Here is a 27,615-nt window from a genome sequence, read left to right as displayed (position 1 = left end):
TACATCATTACAAGATTAACTAAATGATTAAAAAAATGTTTGTGACTAAATATCCTTAGTGTGGAAATCATTTGTCAGAAAACAATTGCTAACTGTACACAATACAATACCATTTTTAAAATTTTTTTCTTAAATTAAACAGCAAGGTGGCTTATTCATTAATGCACAACTACACAATTTCCTATTTCCAAAACTCTATTAACTTAGTCAGAAAATTTCACTAGGAACTAAAATCCTAACCATATTGAAGAACTGAGATTTCTAAGGTTTACTTATGAGGACTAAGCATTTAATTAGGATTCGTATAGGTATTTTTCTCAAGTATAAAGCTAAATTAAACCACATTTACAATATGGTAACTTTGTAGAGGAGAGATCTGGGAAATAAGGTACAAATAATAACTTAAGTGAAAGGTTCAGTTATTTCAGTTACATTAATAACTAGTGATGGTTTGAATCCCAATTTTCTCGATCCGAATCTCAGAGTGCCTCAAATCCGAATCTAGGTTTCATGAGTCAAAAATGAAATAATATAAAAGAAATAATTTTAACATACATAAAATGCTTCATCATAGTACTTGTTTGTTTCAGAGATTGTTAGCAAAATTTTAAAATGGTAATTCCTAATGATTTTACTTTTTAAATGTTGCTAATCCACACCAACCAACCCATTTTACAGTATCACATTATTTATTATATTTATACCTAACTTAAACCATTTGATAAAACGAATAACTACTCTTATATATCACAATGCCATCTTGCAGAATGATTTGAAAACATGCCAGGAAATAAAATATTTTCAATTCCCCCCCACCCTTTTCCAATAGAATCAAGTTTTACTTCAGAATGATTTTTATAAAATAATAATTTTAGGTTTCAGAAACTATCTCAAAAGACATAAGATCATCTCCATAACTGTCTTAAAATTCAATCAAAAAATTAAAATTAAATCATTGAAACACGTGGTAGGTAGCATGGATGATTTGAGAGTTGAATGAATGCACGCATTGGCCACAAAAAAAGGAATTTGTCACATTTGGATCTTGCGCTGACCTATGTTCTATGTAACGAGACTGCTCGAGACGGAAACAGCGTCACTCACCGCCGACTTTGGCAGACACGATCAGGTTCCAGTCGCTCTCCTTCTCGGACTCGGTGCGCTGGCCGATGTCCCGGGAGTACATGAGCACCCTCGGCTTGGCCGGCTGCAGCTGGGTCTTCCGGCGCCCCTGCGCCCACATGGTCCTCACTCGCCGGGGTGGCAACACTGGCGACGCCCCAATGCCTATACTAATTATTTTCATTTATTTTATTGAAGTGTAACTTCTTTCCGCGTGATGAGTAAAATTTCAATTACCCCCTCTTATTGCATAATCGTCGCACTCGCATAATCTTCGCACCCTTATTTTAGAGCGTCAAAAAATTTGGATGATAAAAAAAAAACTTGCGTAAATGTCGCATGATGTTTTTGTTCCCGCTATTAGATTCCGAGCGCTTTGTGTTGGTATTTTTTCCGTATAAAAACGATTTATTTTAAAACAGAAATACTAATATTTATTCGGACATTACTTCTTACTTATTTAATTAACGGAAATACATTTAATTAACGGAAATACATTTAATTAACGGAAATACGAAGTTGTCTGACGTGTAGATTTTCTTTTAAAGACTTTTTAAACATTATAACCTCTATCTATTCGTCTGCGTCGCCGCGGTGTACCGCTTACGAAAATGTAGCCAGCGCTCGTTGCAATCATTAATGTATGGTTATGTTGCTTCCCGTATAGAGCGCGCACATGCAGCCGGATATTGATATCTGGCTGAATGCGTGCAACGTGCGCTCTCCGTCGAGTGCCGAGTTAACTACATCTGATGGCATGCAGTCTTTCGTGGTGTGTACTACGGTGATAGTTACGCGTTCGTTCGGCTTGCATTTGGATCAGAGATTTTCTTTTTCTTTTTAAAGTTGAAAGGTTTTTGTTGCATAACTTATTAATTTAAATTGTTTGGCTTGCTCTTTAATACTTCACTTTTTAAATAAAGGTACTTTCCATGAATGAGTTTTGTTTTTATGAATAACTTTATCTAACAAAAATAAATTTTTCCGCATAATGGTCGCACCCCTACTTTTCAAACTTGATTTTAGAATAAAATGTGCTACGATTATGCAAGAAAACACGGTATAATTTCAAGGCCAAATTATCACAATGCAAAGTTTTCACGAAATATTGTTTTGTACGCCTAACAAATGTCATACCATTTAAAAATATCCGGCTTACTTGTTTAGCACTTTCCCTCTTCATTTTCACAATAAGCATCCTCACAAAATATGTGTGTGTACAATTAAAAGCTTGTCTTTGCTGTTACAGTCAAACCTCTATCTATCGTTTTTCAGGGGACCAACAAAAAAATTCAGTAGATGCGGACATTCAATAGATGTGGACTTCACTCTAAGAATTTTTAAAAAATAATATTTCAACCTCAAAATTAGTGTCAGAAATATATCAGTTACTTGTCATTAAAGTTAAATCAGTTGAAAAATAAATAAAAATGGAAGTATTTTACTTAATTCAATTTACACCTGCAAAAAAAAAAACATACGCACAATAAATCTACATGGAAATTAAAGTCTTTTTCAATATCCTGAAGTCTGAAATATGTTTACTCATGTCATCAAATGTAGAGCTGTACTGAAGAAGCCAATTTTGCCAATATTTAGTTGAATCGGCATTTCTGCCGACTTCCGATACACTTGTTAATTTTCGGCCGATATTACTGAAAAACGAGAGAGACTGCCATAACCTAAAAATCCACGAGTACCCTTTTCACTTTTCGTAGTAGTACTGCATTCTTTCAGATCGCATTATTTCTTCGCAACATGTGCCAAACGTACATATAAAAATTTAACATCTTTTTTTTTCAATAATGTTCATTAATTTTAATATGTCATAAATAAATACATTACCGTCACGGTAAATATACATCTCAGTTGTTACGGTAACTGTAGTGCAAATGTGGTAGCTATCGTGCTTCTGTAGTAATTATGGTATTGACAAAGAATCTTTAGTTCTTTTTATGGTAATTATCTTAGGATAACAATTGGGTTTGTATTGTAGTTATGGTACATCATCCATATTTCTTCGTAAGTTGTTGTTCATTTGTCTTTTCTTCATATTTACGTGCTCCATTACTTGGCTGCAGATTTAAGGTGATTTTTACTACTGTATACTATCGTTACTGTTTTTATGACGGTTTCTTTCTAAGAAATAGTTATTTCTGCAAAATCTTTATGGTTAAACGATCATCTATTATAATTTATAGTGACGGGACCACATATTTTGTACGATCAATGCGGACAAAACGATAATTCGAACATCGGTACAAGCGGACTTTTTTAACCTTAGTTGTATGGCAATTTTGCCGGGACCGTAGAAAGTATACGATAAATACGGACAATCGATACATGCCAGTTCGATAGATAGAGGTTTGACTGTATTCCATAATGATTTAGAAAATATTTCTTCCTTGCTGAGCCTATTTTTGCCTTGTGCATTACTACTTTAAAAACAAGAAAACTAATTAAATGTTTCACCCAATGGAAAAGAAACATTTAATTTTTAAATACTTTCAAACCCAAAGCATTTTTTTTAATTCGAAAAATATAATACTGACAAATAAGGTAAAAATTTACATAAATAAATAATAATAAAGGTCCTAGTAGAATAATCAGCAAATACAGTAGAACCCCGATTTTGCGAACACGGATTTAACGAAAACAGGGATTTAACGGAAAGGTTTTCAGGAACCATCAAAAAACACCAATTTATTAAAATAATAATATAGATTTCCAAAAACTGAAAGTAAATTGTAAAGGAAACTTATTAAAAAATACACTCTGTGGTGTCAGTAATAGAATGGAGGTACTATATATTAATATGTGTCTTTGCATCATCTGTCCAAACATGAAAAAATTTTAAAAAAAATGTTCAAATTGCTTAAAAACTCCGGGCGCTGTAACTGAATTGCGTAGGTGCGTGCCATTGCGCGCACCTGAATAGATAGACTGTCCGCGACACATGACGTCATGAAGGGTTTCTTTGTCCGCATCCCCCTCCCCCTTTTTTATTCCTGGCTTGACTCACCACGTTATCTTCCAATCACGCCCGCATAGTAACAGTGCTAGCCAATAATCACACGTTTCCAAATATTCCCTGTCCCATCCTCCAGGTTTTTTCAACTTGTGACCACGTCACACCAATACGCCATTATCATTATTCTCAGTTAGAGCTTTGTGCGCGGTGTTTATGTTTTTGGAATACATTTTTTATAAGTGCTGTTCGGACTTCGATTTTTTGCTTTTCTTCTTGGATTTTGACTACAGATTACTATTGGAATTGACTACACTGCCTGTTGACAACCTGCTTAGCTTTTTTATTGGTACAGTAGAATCCCGCTGATGCGACCACTCACGGTTTCCGGAAAAACTGACTTTAAACGGAATGGTCGCAATAGAGATTTCGGGCCAATTTTTACCCCTAACCCCCAATCCCCCCCGCCGCCCACAAATATACAAATACATAAAATACTCGCGCTAAAGGAATTCGCGGCACACGAGTTCGGCTATGCTAGCCGGCTGGTTATTTTCGTTCAAAACATGTCGAAGGAACTTGTGTGGATCAGGTAGAAAACATTCGGCTATAATCGAAAGATATAAGAACAATGCTATCCTGAAATGCTGTGACATGTTTTTGGAGTAGATAATCACAGCGACAGACGGACAGGATGCGCTCCCGCCCTTGCCGTCAGCGATGTTTATTTTGACAGCTCAAGCAATTATTTTTCCACGTCCCTTCGCAGCGTTAAAAAAAAAGAAGAAAAAAAAAACACGTTGGATTGCAGATGGAAAAGTAACTACCTATGCATTAAAATAAATATATTTACGGCCCTGCTAAATTTTTCAGCAGAAACTGCTGTGCGACTAATAAACAAATTGTATCATAATAACTTAAACTTATAAAGTATTTCTTAACGGCGAAGGACAGTCGTAGAAGCCCATAAAAATATTTATTTTACCGAGAATGGACTGTACAACCTGGCTTTTGTCACACGCGGTGTGGGTGGGGAGGAGGATGCTGACAGTTTCTCACGCAGAAGGTTGAAATAAGGGAGGAAATGTGTTGAAATGTTAGATGGAAAAAAAAAAGGGGGGGGGGGGGGGGGGTTTACAAGTTTTGTGGCTCTGGGAGGGATGAGCCTTGAAGAATTAACAGGGGATGGGAGAGGTAAGCGTCGCGTCACGTCACGTATGATGTCAAGCCACCGCTACCGCCAGCCTGGCCGGACGAGTTTCTTACGCTCTCGCAGAAGCTACCACAGCAGCTTTTCGTGCGTGCGGGCGGGTAAGATAACATGACAGCTGAGACGGCTTTTCGTGCGATAGTGGACGCGCCGAGCTCGGCTAGACACTGCCGCGTGCATCGGCGGGATTCTACTGTACATGACTTTATTTACTGTTTTTGGATATCGGCTTTGTTACGTTTTTTTGACGATTCGATTATGTTACTGGTATTAGAACTGGACAAAACTGGGACACGGGCGGTGGAGCTTTTATTTTTTTTTCCGCTAAGCTCGCGTCTATTGGCTGGCTGCTGATGGAAGGTCATGAGTCTAGGCGGAGGGTAGAGTGAGTTATACTGCGCATGCGCAGCTCAGCGAACAGAGAGAGCACGCAGGCGGCTACGCCGCGCCGTAACAACAGCTGACCGAGTACAATTAATTACCTTTCTCCGCGTACGGCGCGCTATGGACGGTAAATTCCCATCAATTTGCGGTCATTTTTTATTTTTTTTATTTTTTACTGTGACGCAATGTGTATGTAGCTCGTATTTGTTATAAACGCTGCAGGTTGCGACTGTTTTTAATAAACTTTAACGTATTTCTTACACTTCTCATAATTTTTTTTTTTGCCTAATTTTTCACGGTTTCTGAAAATCTGTACGTACGAACCGGGGGCCGTACGAGCGAGATCAAAAACGTTTAAGATGGAAAGTTGACAAAGTCTGAGATAGCACGGCAGCACAAGATATCGGCGTCGACCCTGTCTACGATATGGAAACGCAGGGACGCGATTATGAGTGCGGGGGTCATTGAAAATCGGTAAATTGGATTTAACAAAACATCGATTTAGAGTAAACATTTTCGGTAACTATAGCACTTCGTTAAATCGGGGTTCTACTGTATATATTCTGTGTCAGTAAATTAATAAACAGTAAGCCTCGCAATTACAACAAATTTATGCTTTTGCCAACAGGTACAAATATTTGTGGACTAAAGTAAAACCCAGTTACTCCATGTAATTGGAAATTTGATCTTTTCCAAAGGTAACACTTAATTGTATGTATTTAAATAGGTACTAAATTTTGTTAACTTAATATTACAGACCGGAAAAAAATGCTGATTCATTCGGCGATAGGCTAGAAGTCAAATACATACACCTTTTAGATGATTTTGCTATTGGCTTACTGTTCATCTGTACGAATCTCAACCAATAATAAACCCTCAACCAAAGAAGGATCGAATTAAAGACAAACCAGCTGAGACGACTCACAAGTCAGCAGCCAATGAACTGGCGTTATTTGCCCGAGTGTACAGGAGAATGTGGAGTCTATCCTGAAGGCTATTGAAACCGCGAATTTTTCAGGTCCCTACTTATTATGCAGGCAATTACTATTTAGTGGGATTTTCGTAAGACTGTTTTACTGTATTTAATTACCGGTAAAGTGACGGGATTAATTTACCTACCACAATACCAATAGGTTACTTCATGAGAGATGAAATATGATTGGAAGAGATGCTGAGAAGAAAGGCTAGTTGGGATGAAAGAGCCAGGATACCTTGTGGTTGTTGTGAGTCTTCTTGGACATCTTCTTGTAGTCCTGGACGATCTCGGTGTCGCTGAGGTCGCCCGTGGGGAGCTCGGAGCAGTCCTGGAGGGAGTTGTCCATCGCCAGGTACAGCAGGTGAGTCTGGGCACACACACACACCGGTCTCGTCCGAGTCGTCGCCACTTACCAGGCCTCACTAGTCAAGACTGCAGCTATAACTAGGGACACCTGTATTTCGCGATTTAATTTCATGTCACGGTATTTCACAAAACACTGTAGCTTTTTCTTCTAAGAGTCATGGCAAATTGTGAGGGTGCAGCAGTACGGTGACCACATTCTCATTGGCCCCGTCAAGAGCGGGACGACACCTCTCACCGACCTCAGCCAATAACCACAGGAGAAAAAGCTGCAGTGTTTTGTGAAATACCTTGACACGAAATGTATTCACGAAATACAGGTGTCCCTAGCTATAACTATTCTCAAATTTAACAAAACATTTAGCGGGAACCCAAAATAACATTATGAAAGAGAAGTATTAGGGAAATAAGTGGCTGGCAATGCCTGTAAAGTATATATATATATTTCACAATAATGAAAAAGAAAATGAGAGCCTGTGTACGCTACGCGGACTTGCAATCACATCTTCTGAAAATTTGGCCAGTCGAAAACCCCAAAACGTTGTCTAGCACTTAAGAGCAAGAGTGCAAAGCTGATTGATACCATTTTTAATTAAACAGTTCTTAGGACTTGACTCTTGCCATTTATTATTGAAAAATAGCTTTAGTTTCATCAGAATACACACAAAATAAATTTACAAAGCTCATAAAAAGAATGATAATAGATCAAATTATTATAAATGCAGACAAAAATGAATGCCAATTTTTCACAGGTGTATCCCTTGTGGTTTATTTTACTATGATTGTGTGTAAACTACCAGATAAAAAAATTGCTCTCCTACAATTATTATTGCCTGCAAGTGTATAAAGTCATCAACACAATCATATTTCAAATAAAAAAACAATCAAATATTTTACGTATTAATGCCAATAATTGTACGATGCACAACATTTTCCAAGCAAAAAAAAAGTCATAAAAATGTCTTAGAATCTAGTAAATTTGGTTGTTTGTTGCCGAAAAAATGCTAACCCAACTTCAAGAATTGAGAAAAATTACGTCGTATGAAAACGACGCGAAATTTACAATATCACACAAAATATGGTTAAGAATTAAAACACAATAAAATTTTTAATCCACGATAGCTTCTGCTCAAAATAAAATAAGCAAGAGGTGTGGCCAGGACTATTTTGCAGAGCAAACGAGCGAAGAGTAGTTGGATGTTTCAGTTTCAAATTTACGTTCCGTGACCTTGTTTATAGCATGAACGACAAAAGCCACAAGTGTTTCAAGGAGGGTGCAAGAGGTGTGGCCAGGACTATTTTGCAGAGCAAGCGAGCAAAGAGTAGTTGGATGTTTCAGTTTCAAATTTACGTTCAGTGACCTTGTTTATAGCATGAACGACAAAAGCAACTAGTGTTACAAGGGGGGTGCAAGAGGTGTGGCCTGGACTATTTCGCAGAGCGAGGTATGAGTAGTTTGATGTGTCAGTTTCAAATTGACGTTCAGTGACCTTGTTTCTAGCACGGACGACAAGGGGGCGAGACGATAGACGTGCGGCCCACCTTCTCGAGGATGCTGTCCACGTTGAAGGACTCTGGGTCGCACTGCCGCCGGACCCAGTCCAGCACCAGCTGGCACACGCTCTCGCCGGCCACCAGCGACATCTCCTGCCGCGTCTGGTTCAGCACCTCCACGCGCACGCACGCCAGCGACAGCAGGATCTTCGACTTGGACACCTGCTCGAACTGCCGACACGCGCGCGCACACACCCGGCTCATCGTCGAGACGACACAGCGAGTTTTAAGTTTTTTTTCGTTTTTAATGCTATTCACAAAATTTCTACCTTTTTGTTGAGATTTGCACAAAACACTTATTTTTTGTGTATATGAAAACCATTTTTTGAAAGCCTCACATGAGTCAAAAGATTTGCAACTCAAGACAATAATTCTGATACCTAAGTAGTTCTCCATCTGCAATGTATGTACTCATGGATGGCACGAACGAGGTACATGAGCTATGTGTAGAAACATATTTCAATGTTAATTTTTTTGTTATTTTTTCATAAAAAAGTAAGATCAAATTTCTTAAAAGTGAAATTATTATGTGTATTGTGTTTACACCCGGATATACACTAAATTTTTTTTTGGCACGGGGCGTGACACAAAAATGTCACAATTAACTGTAAGTGTTATCACCTGTATTTAAAATTATTGTTCTTAATAAATGTTGAACTAATGAAACAATTTTATCAACTTGATGGATACGTTCAAAATTATGACGAAATTGATAACTTTTTTTTAAACAAAAAATTTTTTCACCAAAATTTTGCACTAAGTTAAATTGTTTTATTCACAGATGGTAACCATTTTTCCATTGGCCCTATCTATCAGAAACAACCAGAAATCTACGGTAAACCAGCCGCTGCCTGGTCTGCTGGCGTGCGAGGCGGTCGCACGAACGAGGGGTTCCGTGCCAGACGGGGGACAACTCAAAACCAACAGCCACGGCTACGAATTTCCCACTTCTCGCTCGCAATTACATTTCGGGCGATGAAGTCCTCGACCTGCGACACGAAGGTCTTGTTGCGGGCCATGCCCGGCAGGGACCGGGTCTCGATGCAGTTGTCGACGCTCAGGCCGCGGATGAGGTGGCGCATGCACTCCTTCACCACGGCGTCCATCTTGAGGTGGCAGGCGGCGAGGTAGACCGCCTTCACCTCCGAGTCGGGCACCTCCAGCCTGCCACGCCACACGCCACACGGTCAAACACTTCACGTCTCATCTCATCAGCCAACGATACACCGAGAAAACTCTTTAAGCTAAAAATAAGCATTCCAAAAAGTCAATGCAAGATCACTACCAAAACAAATTTTTAAAAAAATGCAACATCTTAATTATGGAAGGGCCAATCAAATCCTCAAACAACATCAAATCCTTAGTATTCAAAAGATTTGATGTTCAAGGGAAAAGATTCCAATAAATACAATTGTAATAAAATTACAATTTGTATTGATTCCGTGAACTTAAGTTTGTGAAACAACCATGTTTCAATGCCATAGTTCATATTTTTCATTTATTGTACATTATTTCATTTTCAACCTTTAACAGTTTCGATGGGGTATACTCTAGTTACCTTCTGGGATTCAAATTTGGGATTCGACCCATCACTAATCTTAATAAATACAATGGCTTTAATAAAAATTTACCTATAACAACCGATTATCATTTAGGGTCAGTAGACTACTCAAAGTTGCAAAGCTTTCCATCACTACTACTACTACTACTACTACTAAAAAAAAAAACAATATTATTCAATTTAATACAATTACAATTAAAGATGATCCCACAAGTTTATCGGAGGAGGAACGCTGATCCACGTAGCTGCTGTGAGCGATTACCTCGCAGTGTAGGCGTAGTGGATGAGCTTCTCGAGGGCAGACTTGTCGAACCCGCCGTTCAGCTTGTAGGTGATCACGTTCTCGCGGGCAGTGCCCTTGCTCTCGTCGTCCGCGGTGAACTGCTCGAACAGGTAGGGGCTCACGCTGCCCAGCACCGCACGGTGCGCGTGGAACTCCGTGCTGCCAACCTGGGCCAAGCACACTATTCACAGGGACCTAACCGGTCAACCACCGTGCGATAAAATCTTATATAATATCAAACAGGTTAAAGCCGGCTTTCTTAAAAGCAGCAATTTAAAAATTTTTATTTATTTGTCCAATTCAGTCATTTCAAATTAACAATTTATTGACATTGATTTAATTTTAGTTTATTTCTATAACTAATTGTTCGTGATTATATTTAAACAAATTATTTAAATTAAACTTGCAAAAACTGTAAATAATATTTGAAAATTAAAAAGTATGCAATTTTTCATCCATTTTTTTCTTATGACGTTGTAACGTAAAATTATTGTCCGTAAACCGACTTTACAGACAACCCCCTTTTTTTAGAACAATTTTTAAAACCAGGGATTTCAGTGCTATTGTTTTTATTCATAAATAAAGTGTATTATTAAAAAAATATTAAACTAAAATTTTTTTCTCAACACTCTTTCACTAAAATCTCATTTTGATTTTCATCTGATGCACTTCCATATAATCTTGTCTAGAACAGATATACCCAGAAAAATCAAATGTGCCAACATCATTAATGTAATAATAAATGCAATATCAAAACAACCTAATATTAAATACTTTTTACAATCCATTAAGTTAAAATTTTGGTACCTGGATTTACTAAATAAATTATCTTCAATTGTTTTATCCTAAAAAAGATCAAACTTTTGTAATATGCGTTAGTTAAGTTTTGATAATTTACTGATATTTTTCATGTTTTAGTTAGTTTTTGGAGCTAAATAATATATTATATTGCACTATGGTGTCATGTTGCATTGGCCATGCTTTGCAGTGTTATTTCAGTTTTATCACAATTCGCCATATAATCTTGTACCTAACTATTGAGGGAAACCACTTCCAACAACTTTTAAAATATTATAAAAGAGTATAATTAAACATAAATTCTCTACTCATTTCCAAGCCATCCAACAATATTTTAAGAAAGTACTCAGCTATGCATTTGGGTTATGAAGCATTGCAGCTTTGATTGGCTGATGTTAATGAAAAGCTTTTGTTATTTTTACAAGTAAAAATATTTGTGTACAATATAATTAAATTTTATGGACAAACACAAATGTCATAAAAGTATCAATACCCAATTATACTCTGGAACTTACATGTTACAGTCAGTTGTGGGAGTTACTACACTAAGGAAGACATCAAAATAGTAACCATCTCATATGTGTTATACGCACAACTCACACACAGATGCCTTCAGAAACATACATCATATATCTATCCAGCTGCCTCCACGAAAATTATTTCATATTCCAGTGGTAATGCAGTGCATACAATCATTACATAAAATTACTCTGATCATCTTATTATAATTAAATTCAGTTTGATACTGAATACAAGAGCATCACAGCTGTACCTACAGAGACACTAATTACTAATGTAATGAGCCACAAAATATTTTTATAGGCTAATGAATTTTTTAAATTATCTGCATCACTGGAACATACGTACTGCTGCCAATTTATAACTTTCCCTGATAAAATCCACGGAAACCAGAAGATATTCCACAACTGATTGTACGTTAAGTAGCACAAATTTAATTTACATAGTTCTTTCATTTTTTACATAAATTAAAATTAAAAAGATTTAAAGGCGATCCTAAAGAATTTTACTGAACATTAGATGTACACAAATAGTCGTATATTTTTAGTAACTCATCCTTAACAGTGTGTTGACAGGTTTAACATACACACAGCAGCAAAAAAAAAAAAAAAAAAAAACAGGCACTGCAATCTTTTACCAGAATTCTAGTAAATGCATTTTTTTTTAAATTTGTGCTAAGAATTACTTTCTTTATTTGCTATTTAAACAAAGTCTACCATAAACCGTAACTTATATTAATAATTTGTTACTTGATCATCGCTGCGTGCGGCCATGTCGTGGGCGGCTCGCCAGAAAAAAATTAAGTAAATCTACAAATAGCTCACTTCACACCTGCTGGTCAGGGCCAGGCCGAAATGTTACCTTTTTTGACGTGACGTCTAATAAATCGATGAACGCTGGCTGCACGCACGCAAAAGTGTCCCGTTACGTAAATTTTCCCGTTTCGCTGTATCCCATTACGCTCATTTTATATTGCTCTTTGCTAACATGAACCTCCTAGCATTGCGACCGAGTCCGTGGCGAAATTCTGTTTTCATGCATTTCAATGTAACATTTTCATTTCTCTTTGCTAACCCGTTCCTCCTAGCATTTCTGCAGAGTCCGTGGCGCAAATATATTATTTTTGACTGCATCTTGGTGTTGGGTAAGCCATTTTCCTTCACATCATCCTTGAAACACTCCCATTCGTATCCTAGTTTTCCTATCATCCACCTATCCTTAAAAGAATAACACAGATTGGAAGAAGTTAAATAGCAAACATGTATAAAAGTTATAGTTAAAATAATCTCTTCATTAAAGTAATAATCATATTTTAATTAATGAGTGCAAATAAAAGTAAATTTATCAATGAAATTGTAGATTTCATTTCACTCCTTCTTTGTATCCATACAAAATAGTGATTATTCAATAAAAATGATTCAATTTTATTCATAAAAGTATGCAATCATTTCATCAATGTTTTGTTATGACGTCACAAACTATCGTCCGTAAACTTTACAGATAACCAATTTTTTTATTAATTTTTTTGAATTTTAACTTAAAATTTGACTACAGGCATCAGCATGGGTGACCCTTCTTACCCACCAGGTAAAAATTTCCATGTGAGGACGTACCTCATTAAGTGAATTAACCCAGGGACTTATTTTTTTTTATATCGACCAACACCAAACTATGAAGTTCAGCTGGAACTGTGTTGCTAAATATTTTAAGTTCTTTTTATTTATCAGAAAATAATTCCATCAGTATAAGAACTTTTCCAATTAACGAACTTTGATCAGATTACTGAACTGTGGTTAGTTCTGTGTGCAAATTAAGATTGTGTTGTGTTTTTTTTTTGTTTGTTAAGAATGTAAAAAACATAAGGAAGTTTTAAAATGTTTTATTTATCAAAATATAATCTTTACCAAATAACTCATTTTGGTTAGAAGACTTAACTTAAAAACAATCTTTAAGTAACTAATAACAACAGTAAGTTTTAAAGTGTCATTTTTCTGGGTTGTATTATCCGGGCCAACCAGGAATGTATGTAACATAATTAGCAGAGACCGTAAAAATATGCTGGTTCAATGACCTCCAGGATGGACTCCAATTTCCTCTACACACTCGGGCAAATGCCAACTGTTCATTGGCTGCTTACTTGTGAGTCGTCTCGACTGGGTGGCCTGTGATTCGACACTTCTATGAGTGAGTATCTCTAATTGGCCCTCATTCTTCCAGATTAACAGTGAACCAAAGACAGAAGCCGCACTAAGGTATAATTATTTGAATTTTAGCATAACACGAAATGAACCCGGTTTTTTTCAGGTCTAATCATTAGGTTTTCTGACAAAGGACGGCCTAGTAACTGGTACTGCCCCTTGCACGGTGAAGGGCTCTAACCCTGTCAAGGAATAGAAGAAATTACATTTTGAACGTACTCCACAAGCACAGCATCCCATTCTTCACGAAGAGCAATTTGAATCTGATTTTAGTCACTAGCAGAAGGACGTTGATGCCCAACAGACATCCCTAAAATATTCCACAAATGCTATATCGGATTCATATAACGCCCCCAAGCTAACAATGTATCCCGTGAGGGGAAGTGTCGTGACACCTCCTCCAGTCCCCTCCCTGAGTAACACACTACAGGCGGGAGCGGTACACTCAGTGAAAACTGTTGTGGACCTACGTCAATAACACAGCCACTATATTAGCTGATTACACGTTTCGTTCCACCTATTTCCTACATATTCAAGTGAAATACGTTTGTTATAGCATACACATCCGCAGAAATAGAATATAGGTACCTTCAGGTTACATGCAAACAGCAACTGGTCCACAAACATAACAAGTAGACAATTGCTGTTTGTTGAACATATAAATAAATGGAATGGCATCCGGCCAGCAAAATCAATTTCTTTCCGCAATACATACAGTAATTTCTTCAATGTTGGCACTTCCTTTCGATAGGCATAAAAGTTTTGAACTGTACGTCAAACAACACACAAATCAAAATCATAGTGGTGCACCGATGCGGATACCGATGAATCGTAATCGGCGATTATGGGTACTTACCGATTAATCGTAATCGGCGATTATCTTAACGATTACTTTGCCGATTATCTACGTCCCGGCGTAATTAAGGTTTTTACCGTGTAATATTTTGTTACACATTTTAGGACGAAATACGGCAATATTTGTATATATTACAAAATTCATCTAACTCCGTCATATCAAGATTACAGATATTTCGTTAAGTTTAATAAATCTCATTGCCTCGAACAACAAAAAATGCATTTTTCCTACACGTTTATTTACGTTTCGTCTTTTGTTTTGTCTTTTGTTTAGTGGCCTTGTACATTACCTATAGCCAGAGACGTAAAATAGATGGCACGCAATCAAAATACCACAAGCATTTGCAGTGTATTCTATGAGAATCGATCTTTTCGAGTCGTAGTAGCGGTTCAAAATCGTGGTCCCGATAGCTTTCAGAGTTTATCACTGCGTTTTACAAACTCGTTATGGTCGTCTTCTTTGTCTTCGTCGTCTTTGGTAACATTATCCGTTGTTGTGTTATTTGTATTTGACGTGAAAAATGAAAAAGTATTTATAATTTTATACATTCAGTCAACATTAATAAAATCACATGTGCTACAATTGGTTTTGAGTCATTTTTATATAATTATAGTGAGATGGCGACTAGGGAGAAAAAAAGTAAAGTGTGGAAACATTTTTCTTTAAACTCAAGTGAACAAAATATAGCAACATGTTTACATTGTTAAACGGTAATTTCTCGATGCAACCTTATGTGATAGTCGATAATAATGCTAGTTTTCCGCAACAAAAACTTACCCACTGTAAATTACAATTATTAGACTGTAGTTCAAGTTGTTTACAATAACAAATATAAATAGAAGTTAATTTAATTTACACTTTGCAATGACTTAATAGTGTATTTTATATATTTTTATACTGTTATTATAACTGTATTCTTAATTTTACCTAACTTTGTTATTAAATTCACATGGGAATAAAAAATTTTGTGTGCATTATTACACTTAAAAAAATTTGTTCATCATAATCGGTAACTGAATCGGTATCTGCCGATTATTGCTCTCATAATCGGTAATCGAATCGGTAATCGGTAAAGTCATATCGGTGCACCACTACAAAATCATCCAGAACAATTTTTTTACGGCTTGTCTTCCGTTGTTTGCCCGGTGTACATACTCGTGTATCTGTTAGTTTTGCTATGCTCATTTCCTTACGTATTTTGCATATTGTTCCCACAGATTTTCCAGTCGCAGCTGCAGCTCGTTTTGTAGCATTTTCGATGGGATGTGCGTGTTTTCCAGCAAGCTTCTCTGCATCAAAATATTAAATAACATTTCCTATAATTTCACGTGCTTGACTATGAATAGTCAGACGCGTTATCCTAGATGATGCCATTACTGTATAACGTTATTAATGCATATATTCCACTCGATAGTTGATAACGCAAGCAGCAACCTTACATTCCAATTCGCGAACTCACACGTTAACCACACCGGATGAACTGACGTGTTCACTTGTCACGCATCGCTGACTGTACTTGGCGATAGCCGGCTCGCCACCTGCTGCTCGTCACCGATTGGCCAGGTCAGCTACTTACTCTGTCTCTCTCGCGCGCGACCGCATTCTTTCGAGATACATTGTTATCTTGGCCGAGTTATATCAGGAGATTGTGCAGGCCAGTCCAGAACTGTCATTCCCATGTGCCCCAAGAAGTATTCTGTGAAAATTCTTGTGTTATGCGGGCGTGCAAAATCCTGCACCAAAATGAACTGTTCACCAATAAATTGAGCAAACGGGATCACAGCCTCTAGGAGCACTTTCTCAAAGTATATCTGGGCAGTCAAGAGCCCCATTATCAAAGAAAATCAGTTCAGTATCAGCAAGGAAATGTATCCTTAGGGGCCCGCCTCATCAGGGGTGTATGTGTGTTAGTGAGGCGACGCTCGCCGGTGCTTCTAGCGCGGTGTCTCGTCTGGACTGACGCGCAGTCTTCTCGTCGTGCACATGAGCGGTGACCGTAACATTACATGGCTGAGATGGGAAGATAAAGGTGTAATGCAAGTCTCTTAAGTGTTTTCAAGAATCTGTACTGGTTTTTTTACACCTAAAAAATACTCTGTTATTAATCCGAAATCAAAAGTACTTTTCGGCCCTCAGCGAACTGTTAAATGCTTTTCGTAAGCAGACCCCACTCGGATATCTTGAGTTGTTTTAAAATCACATTTTTTTTCCTGAAGCTCTGCGCGCCGTGTGTGTGCCCAGGTGGGCAGGGGCCTTAAACATAACTGATTGCCTTTGGAAAGGCTGTGACTCATGAAGAGAACGTTGAGCAAATCGCTTCCCTGGTCATCATCACACACTGTCTCGACCGTCTGAATGGTATAGACCGAAGCGAGTCTTGTCTGTGAATTGAAATACTCCCCCATTGCTCCACATCCAATTGCTGCTTGACAAATAATATCCTTTTTCTCAGCAGTTGTGGCCCGCCACGGGGCGCCTCGCCCAAGTACATGCTCCATGTGTATTTCGCACCATTTGAAGCCTGTCCCGAACCTCTGGCGCAGTTAAATGGCAATCTCTCAATACTGAGAGCATGATAAATCGACCTTCAGATTTAGTTGTGGCCCTCTGTCAGCCACTGCCGGCCCTCCGCTCATAGTTGCCTATCTCCCGGTACGCTGGAGTGCGTCATGAACAGTGGACTAGCTACTCCAAGTGTCGCTCTGGCTTTCTCTTGCCAAGGCATCATCTAGGGCTACATCTTAGTTCGAAAGAACCATCATTCTTTGACCAGAATAGAAAAAATTTTATAAATGACAGAAAACACAGTTAAAAAATTAAGGATTATACGAGCTACAAAAACCTACTAACAGTTGAAAAGTAGTTGAGTTTGGTAAAGCATCCCAAGACAAATGAGCGATACCCCGAGCCTATCTCCTACCCTAACTACAAAAACCAACATATAACTCAATCAGCCATTAATATCAAAAATATCAAGTATCTGGTTTTTTTTGGCTGCCGAGTGTACTTTTATTTACTTTACATTTTTCCGGTGGAATGTGGCAAACTGATTACAAGAGTGTTAATTCTGCCCATAAGTTTTCTCTAGATTTTACGTTGCCAATTTTAGCGTAAAATTAAAAAACTCCATGATACCAAAACATTTCCTGAATATTTTAGGTCCTGCACTGCAATAGTTTTAGTGTTAATGAAATAACATGTTTATTAAGGAGTATTGCAGATGCATAGCAAAATTAAAGGACATGTAAGGGGACAGAACTAAAACTACAAAAATCCAAATGAGGACATTTTAACGATAATGAGACATATGAACCCTGATTTAAACAGAGGGATATCACTGGGTAATACTTTTCCATTCTGCTGTGTAACAACCATTTTCTGTATTTCTCGATTCAACTAAGTAACTTCGATGTCAGTCCAGGCATCATCTCGCACGGGAGGTACCGGCGAGTCAACAACCATTTTCTGTATTTCTCGATTCCACTAAATAACTTCAATGTTGCACGGGAGGTAGCGGCGACACTCACGTGCAGGATGACGTCGCAGAAGTGCTTGTTCTTGCGCATCATGTTGAGGCCCTGCATGGTGCAGTGACTGTGCTGCTCGTCCTGGAACACGAGGCCCGAGAACTGCACCTCGCCGGGGGACTCGGGCTGCGGCTGGGGCTGCGGCTGGGGCGGCTGCTTCGCCATCGCCTGCTTGCCGTTCTCCGCGACCGCCCTGCTGGCCTCCTCTGGGGGACACAACAGAGCACGCGTGTGACCACTCCAACCTGCACTCATTCTCTTGATCCGGTATACGACCCAGATGCCAAGCAACTGCGAGTTCAAAGCAAGACGCGTTTTCAGTTCATAGTTGAAGTACATTTTCCTTGCCCTCCCTTCATCAAGCAGCAGGTTGGGAAAGAAGTGGGGAGCAGGGGAGGGGAGGATGTCGCGCTGAAATAAAGCAGTTGTAGTCGACTGTTCCTTTGCTCGAGTGTCTCTTCTTTGTTGATGCCCCTAGTGTGTCATGGGTTGGGTTAGTTGGGGGGGGGGTGTTGAGGACACGAGTGTAGGGAGGAAGTCAGAAGTCATTTCAAAATCTTTTTTGTTCATAATATATACTCCCGACATTGCCAATTGTACTGTGCATGCGCAAAGAGTTTTTTTTTTTGCCAGATTTGAAACAGAACGTTAAAATGCTCACACTTATTAATTTGTATGCTATCTGTCTTTATAAATTTTGTTACGAATTCTCAGTTGAATATAAGACTTTTAAGGGCTGTCATTCAATTAAAAGACAAAAATTAAGGACTTTTGTAATGATATTGAAGAAGGCGTACGAACCCTGAATAACCTGCAGCATTCCATGAAATATAACCACTGGTAGCTAGCTGTAACATGCAACAGGAGTTTCAAAGTTTTTACACCTGACATTTTTTGCTCAGCAGATTAAGGGTGTATGTCCCGTTCCAGGTCATGATTTTAGATTTATATTAATCACTTATCAACTTTTAGACATTTTCAATCGTTTAACTTTCACGAAATGAAAAATATATATAGTTGCATACTTTTTGCATAATTAGCTGCCAAAGTTACATTTTTAACCTTTTTGGGTTGTACAAATAAGGAGAATTTAATTTATTGCAGAACTGAAACTTTTTAGGATTAACTGCAATGTCACTGGCTACTTCAAGAAATGGTTTGCATTTCTTTCAGAAAATATTAATTAATTTTACCTGACATTTCAAAATTCTCAAAATTTTTATGATCTTGACAGCCAAGAAACATGAAATGAGTTTTTGTGATAGAAATGCAAACCATTTCTTGAAGTAGCCAGTGGCATTGCAGTTAATCCTAAAAAGTTTCAGTTCTGCAAAAAATTAAATTCTCCTTATTTGTACAACCCAAAAAGGTTAAAAATGTAACTTTGGCAGCTAATTATGCACAAAGTATGCAACTATATATATTTTTCATTTCGTGAAAGTTAAACAATCGAAAATGTCTAAAAGTTGATCAGTGATTAATATAAATCTAAAATCATGACCTGGAACGGGACATACGCCCTTAAAGCAGAGGGACATCCAACACTTGTAGTGGGCTCGGGACAACTTGTGCACCGACTGGGAATCACACATCTAGTCATGCCAGGAGCTGGGATGGAACCAGTGAACCTCCCCGAATGAACACCACCAGAGTACTCTCTACTTTAGGAAACAAATAACTATGAACATACAAAACAATTTCACAATGTAATGAAAACATATATTTAACTGCTTCAAATTCAACTAGTTAAAAGAACAATTTCATAGCGAATGATGTCACCAAAACATCACTTATTTGATGTGGCTTCATGGCAACCATTTTCATTGGATGTTATAATTACAACTTGGTCTAAATGTTACTTAAGTGTTCAACTGTCCCAATCATTCACAGCAATGGTGCGAAACAAGCACGGCCCAGCAGTATCAAACTCCTAAAGAATTTTAAGCGAATTTCAATTGAAAATATACTTTTTTTAAATTAAGATACATAGAAACAATGTATGCAACATCAAGTACAACTAATACACTGCTGTACATTATAATAATTTGTTTTGAAGCGTTTACTAAACACTAAGACAAACACCAACCAATCTTGTTTCGTTTGAGCTTTTTAATACATGAATACAATGTGAAATTAATGTGCAGTGACTTAATTATTCCCTATACATCTTCTGCATCTGAACTTTCAGGGAAAAAAACATATATATTATCAATCATGAGTAGGTTACAGTTTACCCACCACAATTTAAAACCAATTCCAAGGGCTACAACCAATACACAACTTTTACATGGAACTTAAAACTTTGAAGTTGATAAAACCATCAGAATCATATAGAAAGTTAGGTTTAAAAAAAACTGTACCAACACTTACTAGTAAGTAAACAGTTAGAACTGACGACTGGAGCCATGATGGGTATCTTGTAGTCTCTCTTCGTTCAAGGTTCTATGCACTGATAACACAATGAAATATTTGGTATCAAAATTTGTTATGACCCAATCATATGACAAAACAGACTGAATTATAATTCAGGTAGGCTATTATAGAAAGAGGAATAATAGCAGATAAAAAAATTTGCTTGACCTCAGTGAAAATAGCAGGTTGAATACACTATTTAATAGTGTCCATAAAATGTTGCAAGACTTGCGACACTGAATGGCTTATCACGTTACTGTCCACAAAGTACACAGGATTTATTGTTTTTGCATACATAACCTCTAAAGGATTCATCATACTTCCTAAAACATTCTCATTTTGAAATTAAACATGATAGTTACAACCTTACCAAGCAAACAACTTCTGCATTAACTTTCACTAGGTACTATTTTTTTTGTTTCATTTCAAGAGCTGTACATTTTTGGTTTAATGGTATTTTATATGTGTAGACTAATGCTAATACCTTCATGTCAGCTCACAAAATTATTAGGCCTAAGTAGCCTATCATAAATACTCTCACTGGAGTATGAATTTGAATTTCACTAGAATATACCTTGGAATATCTGCATTAAGAATATGGAATTTTTTTCATTATGATTTGTGATTTACTAGGTATTATTATCCTTAATATAAAAATTAATTTATACACAATAAACCATAAAAATCCTTGTAGTCAGAAAATAAAAACAATACTACTAGTATTTTGTTTAACAAGAATTTGACGATACTTCAATGTACCTTTCCAATAATTGCAAGTTTATGCCAGTAAAGCTTAAGTCACTGGCCTCGTAGAAAATGTTTTGAGAGAACTTTAGTGACTTAACCGTGTCTCTTAAGGCCCTGCTACAATTGCCATGTCCCTTGGTCCCTTGGTCCATCATGGCAGTTTGGCCCATGCTCTCATGAAAATGTGCTGCCACAACAGTTATGTCCCAAGTTGTCCAAATGTAAACATTTCAAATACCACCACTAGAGTGCAGTAGTTTTGGGAGACATTTTAACGTTACTTTTTTATATTTGTGAAGTGTTGTGGCCATTTATTATTTGAGAGGCCACAAAATCCCCGAAGAAATTAATGTTTTGTAAACAACGAGCATAATTATAGTTTTTATAGTTTCTGTCTTTGATGTTGAACAATTCCGGGCGTAATTGAACAGCACTTATTAATATCTTGTCCACCTCGTCCGTAGTTACTTCCATTTTAGCTTCACAGTAGTCAATTCACAAACTATTTACAAAAATTACTTTGTTTATTTTTGTATACTACACCACTACTATTTTCCTGCACGCTTATGTATTTACATTTTTTTTTTCATTTCATCGATATTTGTTTACTTCTTGTTCGCATGTTTTTAAAGTTTTTCCAGCATGGGACACATCAATAAGGGACAAAATTATAAAAGTTCGCCATCTGCATGGGATACGGTGGGATAGGGACGAAGGGACAAGAGACATGACATCACAGGGTCACGTGGACCAATCGGCGAATAGTGTCCAACGGACATTTGCATGGGACAAGTCAATTGTAGCAGGGCCTTAAGGGAACTCCCATCTACTCCATGTTTACATTTCCTCATTAGACCTTCCCAACTCTCCTTTCTGGTAGCACCAAACCCGGTAATTATTCTTAAAGTAACTAGGTCTACAGTGGTACATTCCACGTTGATCCTGTATTACTGGAAGACAGGCGTGAAATTTTTTTATAACTATTACAGTGAATGGTAGCCAACTACTTCACTTCAGGACTCTTTATCTGTATTTGCCTAGAGTACGAACTTTTCCTAGGAAACTATTCCAAAAATGGTATTTTTGGTTACTAATTGACCCAAAAAACACTAAAATATATTAAGTCACTAATGTAACACAACCAACAGTTCCAACCAGTATGCATTTTAAATCTAGATAACCTAACCAACTGTAAAACTATTTACTACTTGAAATATACAAGAATTACAGAATCATAAAATTTAATATAAGGAACTAAAAAAATACCACTTTCAGAACATTTATTTTAAATTTTTCCAAAAGGTACCTAGACTAGAAAATTACCCTCAAAATTGAGAACAGTTATTAATTAACAGCAGTGTGTAATTCGTAATTTATCGTGAATGCACAAAACAATAAGCTAACACTAACAGTAAACAAACTAAAATGTTACCTTTCAACATTTTATCATGCCCTATGTGAACACACATTTTCGGCAAATGCGTTTCTTGAATTTAGTACACCTTGCCAATAAACTTTTATGCTAGTATTAAAAATTTTAATTTTCCTACAAAACTAATATGATAAATGAAAAAAAAAACATTAGATAAACGAAATTTTACATTCATTGAAAATAACAATGACAAGTTCCTAAATGCACCAACACAAAATAATGATTACAAACTATTCCAATTATGATTTACGATTCACAACTTCCAAGACCGTATTTAGTTACCGCATTATGCTTAATATACGTGCTTAATCTACGAAAATTACACCAAAGGTCTAAATATGCCTGATAAGCGTTTCAAAGGTACTACGTACACATTACGTGACGTCATTTCAACGATCTGCCAAAAATATAATGCAGGCTTATTTCGGCGAAATGAGGCGGAACTGTCGAAAGCAAAGCGGCGACATAATATAGTGCAGTGTCTCAATTTAAAGAATATTCAAGTGCTTTTTCACATAATTTCGCGAGAAAACTATTCTCGCGCTCTCGCCCTTTTATAGTTAGGACAATGCACTCTCTCGGTAAACAAAAGGAACAGGAATAAGGATACATGTTAAAATATCTATTTTAAGAAGTCACAGTGTCTACTTCCAAATTATTAGATATTTTAATTAAAAATAACGGTGTGTACACTGTATTCCTTAATTTAACCGATTCACGCATCTAATTCCTGCAGTACCATTAACCTGCAGTTGTAACGAAAGATGGCGCGTTCAGAGAAACCGTGTCCGTATAGTACAGTTGTGTACTTGCGACCTTGCCCACTTCACTTGCCCTTGTGGTACGAATACAGACGGGTTCAATTTTTGGCTTCTTCAAACTGTATTAGCCAGCCGAACAGGTTATTTTAATTTTTTTTTTCAACAAATAAATTTTTTGATTGTACAAGCAATGTGCCAGTAAAAGTTTTAATTTTCAAAAATTCACTGATGTCGCACGAATTTACGGTAAATTACTTTTATTCTACCTTGTTTCGTGATTCACGATCGTTAATTTTTTTTTTATTCAATTTATAAATACCAGTCAAAGTCAAATATAAATTGAAAATTATTTATGAAGTCTTTAAATTACTTAAATATATCAAATACAAATTACTTTTTTTTTTAGATAATGGCGTCGTTTAACTTTAAGTACACGAGTACATAAATTCGTTTACTTCCAGTTCCGGACAAGCACTTATCCAAACACGACCGTATAGTTTCATGATCTCTCGTCTGCTCGCTAATCTCGCTGTCTGACCATTTTTGACGACGAGAGCGCTCTACCTTAGAAAGAGCACACTGCCGGCTAATTGAAATACTGCGCGGTGTCTTTTCACGTAACACTCGAAAATAGTGTGAAAACTAGAGAAGTAAATTTAATTTGGATATATGTTAATTAACGAGTCCTTCCAATTTTATTTACAGCATGATAAACGTAAAATTATAAGTGTCAAACCTAGGACGTTCTGTGGTACGCAACGCATATACCTAAATGAAGAATTTACAATTTTTCACTTCTTTTGGTGCCTTTGGTGCCTTTGGTTGCCTTTGGTTGCCTTTGGTTGCCTTTGGTTGCCCCCCCCCCCCCCCCCCCCAATATTTTTTACCCATATTAGAATATATGAATTCTAAAAATATTTCTAAGATTCACATTTCAAGTGTATACAAGGCTAGGCCCTTACGTTATTTTGTTTCGAATTTTCAAACAAGCCAAATTATGAAATTTTTTCCCCTGCAAGTTTTAAGATTTCAAGTTGAGGCTCTAGACGCATAGCTGGCATTTAGAACCGCGGCGCACAAAACCAGCGCCAGTTGTTGCTACAAGGACGCGGCCGCGGCCAAGATGCGAGATGTCGACATTCTCTAACCTGATTCACGACGGGTTCAACAACCGCTCTGTCTGGACTGCCCTGCAGCAGAGTTCACATCGGCTCTTTGCAGTTATGTTCGTGGGTGAATTCTGACTTTAGTCGAGGCCAACAAAAGGAATTCCGTGCGACACTATTATGAAAACGGCGCGTAAGTGCGTTCTACAAACGTATCGACCGTTTCGTCCTACGCCAAGAAAAAAAAAGCTACTAAAACAGCAACAGAACATCCTACATAAGTACCAAACGATTAACATAAAACTTGCACTAATTCATTCGAAACAATATGCTTGGCTGCATTGCATAACGCCGTTGTACAATAAAACTACATATTTCCAAAAAGATTACCACACATTATACCGTACACTCCAAACACAAAAATCGATTATGAATAATAACCACAAATAATATTTCCAGGAAAAAATTCCATCATTTTCGACTGACTGTGATTTAACTAAATAGGTAAGTGAAAAAAAAAAAATAGTGAAGCTAAATATTCACATTAAAAGTTGAAGTTAAAATCGACAGCCAAAATACACGTTGTTAGTGAATTCACTTGAACTGCAAGACGCAACAAAACGTCAAAAGTTAAAAATATACATATCTATAATGAAACAAGACATATGCTATGCAGCCTTCCCACGAGATACTCTAAATTAAACAACAAAGTCCCCTATAACGAGGAATCAGTACCAACAACTAGAAAAGTTGAGACTCTGCGTCTTAATTCTTGCGTTCACTAACTGCACAGATCCATCACAGACACAGTTAACTAAAGCGAGCACTGCAGACGCGGCGACTAAAGTTCACACACGTGGACGTCCGAGCCGACAAGGACCGCTTTGGTGGAGGCGAGCGAGGGAGGGGAGAGAGAACAAGAAGGGGGGGGGGAAAGAGGACTGGTGGGGGTACGAGTCTGGAAGAGCTTCGCTTGAATAAGGGGGGGATGACAGTGGGAGGGGAGGGGAAGGCAGCTGCGCCACAGTAGTGCGCGCATCTGCAGCGCTGCTCTGCGCATGCGCCGTCAGAGAGCGGCAGCTGTCGGCTCGGAACAATGAAGCCGTGCCCAATTGACTGATCGAAGGTTCCCGAAACGGAAGCCGCGCGCACCAACACAACACCATCCGCACGCACTAGTTTCTCATCTCTAACATGTAGGACTCGAACCCGGGAGCACCAGGCGATGGAAAGTCGCCCCTAACGTTCTTCGTAATCGCTCCATCTCGCAACTCGCTTAGGCCAAACGAGTTAAATTTGTAACGGCTTATCTAGCTTTTCTCGCTTGCCATTGTTATTTGGATCATTCGCAAATTACCAGAAAACAGTCAAGATACTGGATTGATAAACCTATAAACAATAGTCATATTTGTTTAAAAAAAAAATAATAATTAAGTGTTGATTCAAGAATTAAAATAAAACTGCATACGTTACTCTAGCGAGCGGGTAATCGGTACATGTGCCGGAATTCTCGTACGTCTGGCGTCACTGGGTGGGCGGTTCGCATCCACAGGTTCCGCCCGAAGAAGGAAGAGGGTGGGTGAGGGGAGGGGGAATGGGGCCACACGTGACACGACATGCGAGGAAGCTTGATTTGTCCTTGACGAGGGAGGGTAGGGGGGGGGGCTCAGTGCCGTACAGGCCACGTGACCCGAAGCCTTGTCGGGGCTCGCATGTCGCATTTCGTACGTGACGTGGCCACACGTGACGCGGAAAGCCTAGTCCAACGACACGGAAGCGTACAGAAGGGTTCTGCAAGCACCCAACTCTTCCGCTTGCGTTTCTAAGTGCGATCAACAGTAGCCTGGTATTTTGTCGCGGTGGTAGTCATTGTTTGTTTACGTTTTAAATACGTTTGTTTCATGTAAAAAAAAATCTGTATACAAGTATATTGCGGTTTGAATATTAAGTTTATATAAACAACATCTTGGTGTGTACCATCTTAGCTGTCGGTGTACGGCATTTAGGAGATATTTCGTGAATGCAACGGAAGTTAAAGAACGGAAATGTGTAACAACCACGGTGCTGCGAACCAAAGTTCACAAAGCCAAAGGGAAACTTCATAGTATTAAATTAATTTTAACAAGATAAGCAGTATGTTAATAAAATTCCTTGTAGAAAATCAGCTCCAAATTCGGTATTAGTTGTTTTGTTTTTTCTTTTCGCTTTTAACAAAGCCGTATCATGATAAAGTTTAAAATTTCGGTCTGCTAATCAAATGATTCAACAGTCGACGTAGCTGTTCCGGCAGCGAATTCTAACTGCGGAAACTAAGTGTGATTCGCGTTAAGACATATAGTTGAAAACACATTTTGGGTGTATTTATCACGCTTGGGATTGCTTAAATGAATTCTACGTTCAATTTCGTGTCCAAATTTATTATTATAAGTGTATTCGTAACATGAATTTGCTTTATACCGAGGTTAAATGTTACACGTCTCTGGCGAGTACTGAAACGCTCACTGTTTCTTTTTTTCTCTCATAACATTAAGGTTTTGTTGACGTGAAACCCGTTCTCATTGGTTGAACTTTGTTACGTTTCCGTCCACCGTAATACGTTTCCGTTTTTACATTCCCGCGTCATTGTGGAAGGGGCCTTAACCCTGCCCGAAAAAAACCCACGCTTGTGCCCAGTAGCGGATCCAGAGGGGGGGCTAAGGGGGCTCAAGCCCCCTCCAAAAGCATCTGGGTCCACTATTGTTTTAATGTTTGCCTTGATAAAGCCTAGCCTCAGCTGGGTCAAGCCCCTTCCAAACCAAAATCCTGGATCCGCCACTGCTCGTGCTGTTTTGAAGCTGT

General features: G+C 37.8%; 1 protein-coding gene across 5 annotated transcripts in view; it reads right to left on the bottom strand.

Annotated features, from left to right (window-relative positions):
* The window catches only part of LOC134528584 (influenza virus NS1A-binding protein-like), a 145,497-nt gene that overhangs the window by 19,997 nt on the left and 97,885 nt on the right, over positions 1–27,615 (bottom strand). The window contains exons 1-8 of one of the 5 annotated variants that reach the window (XM_063362331.1): positions 22,911–26,296; positions 20,690–20,768; positions 18,320–18,525; positions 10,401–10,588; positions 9,543–9,741; positions 8,566–8,748; positions 6,896–7,027; positions 1,105–1,231 (exon numbers count right to left, since the gene is read on the bottom strand). In XM_063362331.1, coding sequence (XP_063218401.1) covers positions 1,105–1,231; positions 6,896–7,027; positions 8,566–8,748; positions 9,543–9,741; positions 10,401–10,588; positions 18,320–18,525; positions 20,690–20,726 — 1,072 coding nt within the window. In that variant the 5' untranslated portion in view covers positions 20,727–20,768; positions 22,911–26,296. Of the gene's footprint in view, positions 1–1,104; positions 1,232–6,895; positions 7,028–8,565; positions 8,749–9,542; positions 9,742–10,400; positions 10,589–18,319; positions 18,526–20,689; positions 20,769–22,910; positions 26,297–27,615 lie in introns of those variants that run through there. The other 4 variants (XM_063362333.1, XM_063362332.1, XM_063362334.1 and 1 more) reach the window with 4 other exon arrangements.

This window comes from Bacillus rossius, chromosome 1 (assembly GCF_032445375.1).
Source record: "Bacillus rossius redtenbacheri isolate Brsri chromosome 1, Brsri_v3, whole genome shotgun sequence".
Taxonomy (NCBI): Eukaryota; Metazoa; Arthropoda; class Insecta; order Phasmatodea; family Bacillidae; genus Bacillus; species Bacillus rossius.
This window is presented reverse-complemented; position numbering and strand designations above follow the sequence as displayed.